The sequence below is a fragment of the Ceratotherium simum genome, chromosome 32 (assembly GCF_057802395.1).
Source record: "Ceratotherium simum simum isolate JZ-2026a chromosome 32, ASM5780239v1, whole genome shotgun sequence".
In the NCBI taxonomy this organism is placed as follows: domain Eukaryota; kingdom Metazoa; phylum Chordata; class Mammalia; order Perissodactyla; family Rhinocerotidae; genus Ceratotherium; species Ceratotherium simum.
In genome coordinates this window covers 17,754,215-17,765,044 of record NC_141931.1, presented here as the reverse complement: position 1 = coordinate 17,765,044, position 10,830 = coordinate 17,754,215, and the positions used below count along the sequence as shown (strand labels likewise).

Genomic DNA, 10,830 nt, shown 5'->3' with positions numbered 1-10,830 from the left:
TACAATTCAATAATGTTTATTACCCATAATCTGACATTCACAGTGAAAATCAGACTTCCGTCTTATCATTAACGGTTGAAAATTTACATCACATGTGCCATAATCATTTCCAACTCTTTAAGGAATTTTTGAAAGTCTTCAGCTCAAAATATTAGAAGTAAGGATGATGTGTACAGCCAAGAGGCTGCATTCTACATTCAAAGAACTATATACAAATATTGATTCCACATATACTTTGGTGAAAAACATAAAAGTTCGAATTATTCACAGTGGCATAGGGAGGGCGTCGTGTTTCAGGATGGCAGAATTTTGTCCAGCGTGATGATGTCCAGTGGCCTCTGCAGGAGAGCCAAAGTGCTGTGTAAGGACAGGGCATTCTGAATTTAGCTGTCCCAAGTTAACTGGACTGCTGATGGGCGTGCTGCGTACTCAGCATGAAATTTTATGAAGACACGATTCGAGGAGGCCACAAAGGGAGCTATGTTAGTGTCCTAAAATTGAAAAAAAAAAAAGAAGTAACGAATTATATTTTTCACAAATTTGAACATTTTTCTAGAAATGTTAGCATAGTAAAAAAGTACTAATGAAGCTTCATAGAATTTACAGTAAACCTGCATATATTTCTGGAAGTAATCTTGCTAAGAATTAATGTAGACACTTTACAAAAGAATATTGCTGGGGATGGGGGTGTCAAGAGGATATGGGGAGTGACTGCTAATGGATACAGTGCTTCTTTTTAGGGTAATAAAAATGTCCTAAAATTTATGTGGTGATGATAGCTACACAACTTTGAATCTACTAAAAACTATTGAATTGTACACTTTAAGAAGATGAATTATATGGTCTATGAATTATATCTCAATAAAACTGTCATTAAAAATGGAATTTCCAATGCAAGTTCTTACTGAAATTTTAATTTTTCTGATGGAAATACATACTTATATTTGCAACTAAAATGATCATATGAGTAAAGTATACTACTTTTCCCCCTTAACATCTATAGTTTCCTTTTGGGATTTATTTTCATATCCTTTCTGTGGAACAATGTGTGTTTTATGTATGTGTAGTCGGGGGGCAGGTAGAAGGGTCTCAGTTTTCTCTCATTTCCTAATCATTCATTTAACAAATATTTATTGAGAGACTTCCATGTTGCAGGTATTATTTTTAGCACTGGGGATATAAAAAATGAGCCAAACAGACAAAAAGCCCTGCTCTCATAAAGCTAATATTCTAATGGGAGGAGGCAAACTAGGAACCAAACAAGTCAGTAAAATTCACAGCAAGGCGAGACTGTCCTGGAGGTGGGCACATCCACACCAAGTCAAGGGGGCATTTGGGGGCCCTGCTCCTCTATTCTGCTGGGTCCACTGCCATGGTCCTACCCAAGAGTCATCACAACACAGACTTATTTCCAAGACAGTAAATTACTCAAGTGAATGCAACACAGAGGGTTTTTTTCCTTAGATATATCAAGGTATATACAACATTGTATATGCCCATGAGCATGCACTTTTTCCTTCCATTTTAATCTGCTCCCAAATTTCCACTTGTTATTCTATGTTGACAAACTACTGTGGACAGTTCACTGAAGTTTTAAACTCTGCATTGAGCCTCCGTATTTTTCCTGTTATTCGTTCGTGTTTCTAGACATTCAGATTCTATAACTGAGAGTGATACAGGATTTCCCCATGAACAATGATATTTATTTTATCATAAAAGTAAACATCTTCAAATCGTTGTTTGATTAGCAATCTAAGGAGCGACTTCCACCATCACTCTGTAAGTAAACAGACTTTATTGGACTTGAAATCCTAAAGAAATTGGTAGTATCTTTAACTTAAAAAAGAAACAATTACACTTGAAACTATGTCCATATTTATAAAAGAAAATGTAGAACTGGGAAAATATCGTAAACAGAACAGTTTAGAAAAACTGATATCTCTAGTTATAGACTTCGATTTAATGTCATATTGGCTTATATGGCAGTAAGTTCTCCTCTCAGTGCCTCGATTTTTTTTTTATCTGCGAAGTCCAGGTTATCCTTGTTTTTTCCACCTCAGGATTGTCACTGTGGGGATCAAATGGGATTGGATGTTTGAAAGTCACTGAAAACCAAAGGAAAAAAAAAAGCCATACAAATATAGACTAATGGTATTGTTAAAGTGGTCTCTTTTCCTCCCTTTTGAAATATTTACAAATATCAACTAAATGTCTAAGACCTAGTCAGCTTCTAAATCTGATGCTTGACACACTTCCTGGGGTCTCTTTTCTGTGGGGCCCTGTGAATAATAGTGATATAGTATTTACTGGTCAGGTGACCAAAACATCTCCCTAAGTAGTTTAACTCTGTATGTAAGGATATGGCTACTGGACAGTTTATCCAAGTGTTATCTATAAACCAGAAGGACTTCATTAAATTAGGCTGTATCTATGTAACACAATGATTAAATATGATACACCAGTGTTTTTATTGATATGGTAAAACGTTAGTGATACATCAGTCAGTGGAAAAACCACAGCACAAAACAGTATAAAATATGTGTGTATATGCAAACATTCCAAGAAAGGTGTTCTGAAGAATATATGGGAGAATTCCCAGGGTTTTGGAAAAATGTATCTATTTTCCAATATTTCTGAAAATAACATTTTTCAATTTTACAAATAGTGTTCTATTTTTTAAAAAACTCTTGATTTCCAACTGGTGTCATTCTCTGTCCAGTTTGATTAGAAAGCCTGAGTGAGTGAAGAGCAGAACAGTAAGAAACAGATACCTCTCATCACTCCCATTTCCCTTACTTGAAAGCTCTGTATCTACTCGCAGGTAGAATGAGAGGGCAGATGCGAGCAATACTGAGTCAATGTCAGAATTCTAACTTGATGTTTAGGGACGATCGGGCCCATCAGAACTTTACGAAAACAATCAAACTACTAGTCACCAGACCAATCTTTAATATCTCTGTGTATTTCTTCAAAGAATTCCTGCAATTTTCAGCAAGAAGTAGATGAAATGGAGCCAGGCATCCGAATTTTCTATAGTACTAATCATGCAGAAAGAAACATGAGTATTCAACCATTGAAATCACATATGGAGCTGTTAAAAAACAATGTGCCAAGGCTCCTCCCCCGAAATTCTGATTCAGTAGGTGTGAGCGGGTACCGGAAGTCTGTAATGCCAAGTACTGCTTAGGTGATTCTGATGTACCCTACAGTTTGTAACTATTACTATTAATTTAACATAATGCCCATTAGGTGGCACTAGAGCTCCCAAAATAGAAAGGAAAGGCAGAAAACTGTACCAAGTTTCTAAAAGTACATTGTGCTTTGTACTTTGCATGTGTCTGCCTTTAAAAGTGTATACTAAGTTACTTACATTATTTAAACATATAATGGTAATTTTAAATGTTTGTTTTACTCACTGCACCACAATATGGTCCAGAGGATGGAAAATTAGCATCCGGTCCATCATAGAGTATGAGATAGTTCTGGACACAGTCTCCAGAGTCATCAATGCTGATAAAGTAAAAGCTGACGGTGACAGGTCTTCTCGCAGGAGCAATGATGGCCCATTCGCAGTGAGTGTTGTTTGGGTAAGTGCCCGGATAGCCAGGGCTGGTGAGCAAGCCGCTGTCTCCGTAGAGAGTTCCACCACAGCCTGCAAGGAAACAAAATCAGGAAGTTTGATTCAATAAAGTAGAAACTATCCCATGTGCTTTAGTGCATTTGTAAGGCAATAAGATGGTTGTTATTTTGTTAAGGTGCTGAGACCCTCTGCAAGAATAGTGGAGGCAGGAACCCTTTTCCAGTTCCTTCTTTGGGCTACATCCCCCCCTCACCACTTCGACCCCCCCATTCTTCGCTCTCCTCTTCCCTCCACCATAGATTCCTTTCCTTGCACATCATGACTTAGGGACAACTTCCTCCAGGTCTGCTCTTTGAAAATAGTGGGTGGAGAACACAATGGGAAAACCAAGAACTTGATAAAGTTACTGTAGGAAAGAGTAATTAAAGTTGTTTTCGTGTACTTTTGATGGTGTAGAGCTCTCTATATGCAGTGAATCGATGATAATGACATGGGTGAAGTAAAATTAAAAGTGAAATTCCAGGGCTGACCTGAAAAAGAGTGTGTTATTGCAGGTTTTTGGCAGTGATTACTTTATTATAAAAGTGACTGTACCAGGCTTATAACTGACAGTTCCAAGACTGACATACTCAAAGCCAAAGCTCTTTAAGTATCAGTGCTAATTTGTTCCATTTGTTATTTGTATACTAAAGCTATCATTATTTGGACCAGATAGCCCTGGGGATCCAGATCTGGTCCACACAGGAAGAAACTGCATGGCATCATTAAAAAGCACGGGGCTGGGAGTCTGACCACTGGGGGTCCAGTCCTGCCTCTGCCACAATCTCGCTGTGCATTTTGGGAAACTCATTAATCCTGGTGTTTTATTTCCTCACCTGTAAAATTAGGGCATTGGAAATCATCATCTTTAAGCATCTTTAGGTGCCAAGATTTCATTATCTATATTTGTCTTGATAGAACAATTTTCTTGTCCCTCAGTATATTTAAAATGAGTCATTTTTATCGTTCTTATTTTGAAAGTTTTTAGATAGTTTGGGGATGTTTAATAACAGTATTTCTCCTCTCTTGAATTAAATATATTGACATTAAATTTCCTGCAGTTATTTGATAAACAACCAAGCAAAAATGCAGAAAGATACTTACTGCCCTGAAAAAGCAATTAATTTCCAGGACTGCCAAGAAATGACAGGGACTCAAAGAGCCTAGCTGCTTATGTTTTCACAAGTATGTGTTGGGAATTTGGCTTTTTGGTAAACTTATTTTTTTTAATTCTCGGAGAACAACGTTCGTGAACAAACCACAAGTTAAAAATATGACAAAATCAGGGCCGGCCCTGTGGCTTAGCGGTTAAGTGCGCGCGCTCCACTACTGGCAGCCTGGGTTCGGATCCCGGGCGCGCACCGACGCACCGCTTCTCCGGCCATGCTGAGGCCGCGTCCCACATACAGCAACTAGGAGGATGTGCAACTACGACATACAACTATCTACTGGGGCTTTGGGGAAAAAAAAGGAGGAGGATGGACAACAGATGTTAGCTCAGAGCCGGTCTTCCTCAGCAAAAAGAGGAGGATTAGCATGGATGTTAGCTCAGGGCTGATCTTCCTCACAAAAAAAAAAAATATATGACAAAATCAGAATTTATAAAGGAATGTTTAAATCTTTATACCTTATCTATGCTTTATATATAAATATATATTCTTTAATACAAAGTAATATATAGAAACAATAAGTAAAAGTAGAATTACAACGAATCTCTGTACTTTGTTAAAAAATCTGTTTTTATCAGAAAATAATCAAGTATACAGATGGCTAAAAATATAAAATCACTTTTAATTGTCTTTTTCTATTAGACACCTTATGTTTTTCTCACCTACGTTACTTTCCCTCACACGATGCACATGTCTTACCTGAGGGTGATGAGGTCCAAATGATTTCATATCCACGACTGGAAACTGCGCTGTCAGTCTTAAATCGTAGGTATAGTTCATTATTCTGAGAGAAGATCGGATTTGGCAACAGAGTTCCACAGTATATGCCGAGCAATGGTGAACTGCTACCACTCCCATTTCTTACCTTTAAAATGAGTCATTTATTATTATACTTAAGCATATTATACTTTCTTCTCTGATTTATCATCGCTATACATTAAGACATGAGACCATGTCTTGATGTCTTTGAATGACAACTTTTCTGGGAAAAGCTCTGTCTTCTTATGTACTTAAGAATGAAGGATTTTCTGAAAATTTACCCGGAAGTCACTTTTACTTGCAGAGGAGACAAAGGTTCAATTTGTAGATCAAAAACCACTTACATTTGGATTCAGAGACATCTGTGAATTTTAAAAAGATGAAGGGGGAATATTGCCTGCTCCATTTCCAGTCAGCTCTTTAATACTTTGTTCATTGTACCGTGTGTGTGTGTGCACACGCGCGCACGTGCGCGCGTGCTTTCCCCTTGAAAATTAGTTGGCTGTGAAAAAAAAAATCAATGTACAAAGGTGAATAAAGTTCAAAACAAAAGGAATTTCTGTATGGGAAAAGGACTCAACTCAATAAATCTATAAAATTTCTGATTGGTATATTTTAAAAACACATTCTGAAGCTGAACGGATTTCTTTTTAATTCACTGCCGGGAGTAGACACATATAAAAACAGGAAATGAGTCAGTGTGTGAGTGTGGGTAACCACACTGTGAACTCAACCACATTCCCTCCTCACTGCTTCTACTGCACATTCACAACCAGCCCTACTCCGAGGAGGACTCTTAGGGAGTATTAGAGAAATGTCATCTAGGCAGTGTGGAGTTGGAACCAGCTCAACAGGTATGAATGATTTTATTGATATATGCATTCAAAATCTTGGAAGTTCCTCCATTCCCTTTATAATTTCATAGTTTCACATTTGTTAATTGCTGGTTGTCTTAAGTCACAGAGTTTCTTCAGAGGCGCAATGGCTAGTCTTGTTGGGTGGTGTTGATCTGGAGAGATTCCTCTTAGGGCTATGTAGTAGCCCATGGGAGAGAATAATGCCTTTCAGGTGCTTTTTGGATTATTCTGCTAAGTGTTTAAACAAAGTGGCCTTGCCATGGATGGAGTAGCCAGTTAACTCCCAGCAGACAGAGAGGGCTGCCAGATTCAAGGATGCTGGAGGGCTAACCCGCCACCACTATATTCTTGACTCTGGGTCTTTTTCCTCTGGGTCCTCTTTTAGAAAGCTGATGCTCTGAGACGAGGAGTGAGATATCAATTCCATGCTAATGAGTCGTCCTCTTCATTTCTCTCTTCACAGGAGGAAGGGGACAATGAGAGCAGTAGACATCTCTGGGACTTCAGAGAACCCTAAAGGGGGAGGTGAAGTCACTGAACTCAAAGGGAGATTCCAGATGTGATCCAGAGCGTGGCCTTTACGTGGCAGTAACACAGTCAGAATCCTCAGTAAGAAATTTCCGTTTCCGCCTGAACGGAGTGCTGAGGCTTGCTGGGACGGCTGCCAAGAAACCATCACCACAACCTTCCTGCCGAAAACCAGACGCAGCTGCACTTTACGGGCCTAAGTTGCAGTTTCCTTTGCTTATTGGACAGGAAGTTTCAGATCCATTTCTATGGAAGAAGGAAGGGCAGTTGGGGAGCTAGCCTTTACTTCCCAGATGCAGAGGGAGACAGCAAATGTTAACTGCAGTCAATAATGGTCAACTCAGGCTTGAGGTGAACCGAGAGCAGCTGCACTGTGACTCTGAGCTGACTTGATTATTCTGTCCTTTCTCCGTATCCCACTCTCCCCGCGTTTCTGCTTTACGCTTCACACGAATGTCTAGACTCCATGGTGGGTGAGGTACAGAGGTCTGAGTTTACTACCCTGGTTGACACCAACAATATTGTATTTCTCTCCTTTCCTCCCTGCTACATCCACCTCCTCCCAGTTTCCTGCCATGGTGAGTATTCCCCATGAAAAAGGCATGTGCTTCCTGCCAGTACTTACTACGCTGTAGGCTGAGAATATTCATTAACAAAGGTCTTAGATTAATTCTATAGGGGAAGGCCTTCCAGGATAATAAAACTCCATATCTGGTGTTGAGGAGCAAACAAACTTTCTGGAAAGCCTACTGAAGACTCTCATGTACATGAAACAAAGCCCATTTAGAGAGCTTCAGGCAAGGTTTAGATTCAAATTCAATTCACAGAGGAATTCAGCATCTTTGTAGATACAAGTCTTATACCTCAGTTAATTTCCTAAAAATGAATACATTTCCAACAGAGTTTGCAAAGGACAGCCAGCGGAGCTTTTGGGGTTTTATGGCAAAATATAGGCACGGAGCTCCATACACCATCTGTGTCAGTTATGGGCTCATTCAAATAGTGTTGTTCACTGTTATGTGACCAAAACATAACAGTCCTTCTCACTTAAACAATGGAGGTGATGTTGAGCAGAAAGGACGAGAGGGAGCTTCTTCAAGTCAGTGCAATCGTCCACCTTCAAAATAAGCACCTTGCACTTGGACATCCCTCTGGTCCTTCTGGTGTGAACTCACACAGCACCTCCCTCAAGAAGCCTTCTCTGTCCCCAGACTGAATTAGGTGCCCCTAACCGTGCTGACTCTGTTAGTCCTTTCCACATTGCATGAGAATTGACCATTTCCTGTCTGTCTTTCCCATTGGACTATGAGCCTCCTGGAGACCCGGAATATGTCTTGTTCCCTGTTGGATTTCTGGTGCCTGGACCTAGAAGATACTTGGCAAATATTTATGGGATGAAACAATAATGAATAAATTAATGAAATGAGTAAGGGATAGATGATTAGCAATAGTAGAAAAAAAGGTGAGAAATCTTGTGATCCATCATCTTTTAAACAATTCATTTACATGATCGTCAAAAGCATGTTACCTCCAAGAAATCATGTCTGCATTCACTTGAGTACTCGATGCCAAACGAATGAAAGAAGAGGGAGATTGTGTGGTTCTGTGGGGCTGTGAGAATAATAGTGCAATCCATGTTATTGTTATAATTATCCGGCCATCCGGGACTCTTCAGATTGCCAAATGCCTTGTTATATTCTCTGTTGCAATCTTAGAGAAAAAAATATTCATAATTAATGTATGCATCCCAATATTTAGTGCTCTTGCAACTTGACAGGAATAATTTTAAAAGATCATTAAATTTGAACAAACTTTAGAAAAAAAGCTAATCCACCCTCTTCATTTACCTTTGACGTAATTGAGATCCCCAGAGGTGCAATAAATGGCACATACAGCAAATGGAGGCCAGTGTCTGGTTAACATAAAACACCCCCATTTGAAATAGGAAATATGAGCACTCTCCTTTAAAGATGAATATTCTAGCATTCTCTGCACTTTTCTGATCACACTGAGGTGCAGTTGGCTGACATTTAGACTCTTTTTCAGGCATTAAGTCTCTACCTCCAAGACAGAGTTTTGCATGAGGATTTCCCTTTAAATCTCTTGGTGAATTATTTATTCTGATAGAACTAGCAAATTGTTGTTTTTTTACCATTTTTGATAAAAATACCCAAAGTATTTTTGTTTGTTTTCATCAAAGGCAGCTTTAGTGTTAATCAAGTTTAAAATGTACGTTAAATAAAGTGTTCTCTGGAAATAAACATCTCAGTTATAGGAATCAAATACCCTTTCAAGGCTTCTTGGTTTTTACAAAATAATTTCTTAAGATAGAGTGATTTCTATATGTGGTCAAGTGGATAATTAATAAAATAACTGGTGTATTTTTAAATTAAATACATGAACTTTGAAGAATATGCTGGCATTCTAAACATTGTAATTAATATTATATTCACTTTACCTCTTCATAAACCAGCTTTAGTAATTTGCTAAATTGGGCCTGGTTTCTAGTGAAGAGTCTTACCTCACATGGGTGTGGTTTATGTTAACAAACCCTAATTCACTCACAAGAGTCAATTCTACTGGTGATTACAAAGACGGCAGTTTTTCTGAATAAAAGATAAAGTCCCAGAGCTCACCTGCAATCTGATAGGTAAAACCCACTCTCGAGCTTCTGTTAAACACTGCGGCTTTGAAAATGACAATTGCAGTTCTCATAGAAGAATAAAACGTGGGTGCCGCGGAAGCATTTCTGCCACAGAACTGAATTCCTGGATTTTCGTTACTCTGAAATGAAATGGAAGCCAAGTCACATGAGATTTAGTTTCAGAAGAGAATAGGCCAGGGGCCGGCCCCGTGGCTTAGTGGTTAAGTGGGCGCGCTCCGCTGCTGGCGGCCCAGGTTCGGATCCCGGGCGCGCACCGACGCACCACTTCTCTGGCCATGCTGAGGCCGCATCCCACATACAGCAACTAGAAGGATGTGCAACTATGACATACAACTATCTACTGGGGCTTTGGGGGAAAAATAAATAAATAAAATTGTTAAAAAAAAAAAAAAGAAGAGAATAGGCCATAGCAGAAATTAAAATGCATGTAAAAGTATGGCTTAAACGTTCAGCCATGGAAACTAATCATAGCGTTTGAAGTGCTCTGCAACAAGACTCACATTGGTCTTGGAATCCACAAAACTTGCCTACTGAAGACAAGACCCTTCCCCTCTCAATGCCGCTTCGTAGCCAAGGCCTGGGCCATTGCTCTGAGCACATCTGGGCTTCTCCATAGTCCTGAACTAACCCAACAGTGCTCCTCGCCCTCGCTACCCCTTGGCAAATCTACTTTGGCACTATTGTGAATCCCACAAGGCAGTCGGTGCCTGTAATGAGGGCCCTATTTCCCTTTGCAAAACCTGGGCAGCCCTCATCACCTCCCAAGAGACTAGGATAAACGCAGTCTAATGCCTACCAACCGTTGCATAAAAACAACTCGCACCCAAATCAGGACACTTGCTGCCTCTCCCTCACAGGAATGCCTCTAACACCTGTAGTTCTTGGGCACCCACTGAAAGGCCCACTTCCCACCCCTGCTTGCAAATTCCTGTTACTGATGTGTGCTTCTGCCCCGCACTGGCTCCTGGGGTTGGTCCTTTCCTAACCTTGCCTGCTGTATCCTCTGAACTTGACTGCATTGTTAATCACCCCCTGTATATATCCTAGCTTTTTCACTTTGTGGCCTTGAGTGAAACCTGGATCTCCAGCAGCCCCCTGGTAGAGGCCATTCTTTTCCCAGACTCCACAATCCATTGAGTAGGAATGGTGGTGGTGGGGTGGAGTGGATTCTCTAGGTTGCTCACTGCAGCGTCTATCCTTGCATCAAAGCTAGTTCTCCTGTGAGGGTCTCTA

General features: G+C 39.9%; 1 protein-coding gene across 1 annotated transcript in view; it reads right to left on the bottom strand.

The window, feature by feature from the left end:
* The window catches only part of CUBN (cubilin), a 256,070-nt gene continuing 245,240 nt past the window's right edge, over window positions 1-10,830 (bottom strand). The window contains exons 63-67 of the mRNA XM_087420786.1: window positions 9,569-9,716; window positions 8,461-8,642; window positions 5,488-5,653; window positions 3,417-3,652; window positions 1-491 (exon numbers count right to left, since the gene is read on the bottom strand). Coding sequence (XP_087276912.1) covers window positions 384-491; window positions 3,417-3,652; window positions 5,488-5,653; window positions 8,461-8,642; window positions 9,569-9,716 — 840 coding nt within the window. The 3' untranslated portion in view covers window positions 1-383. The remainder of the gene's footprint in view (window positions 492-3,416; window positions 3,653-5,487; window positions 5,654-8,460; window positions 8,643-9,568; window positions 9,717-10,830) is intronic.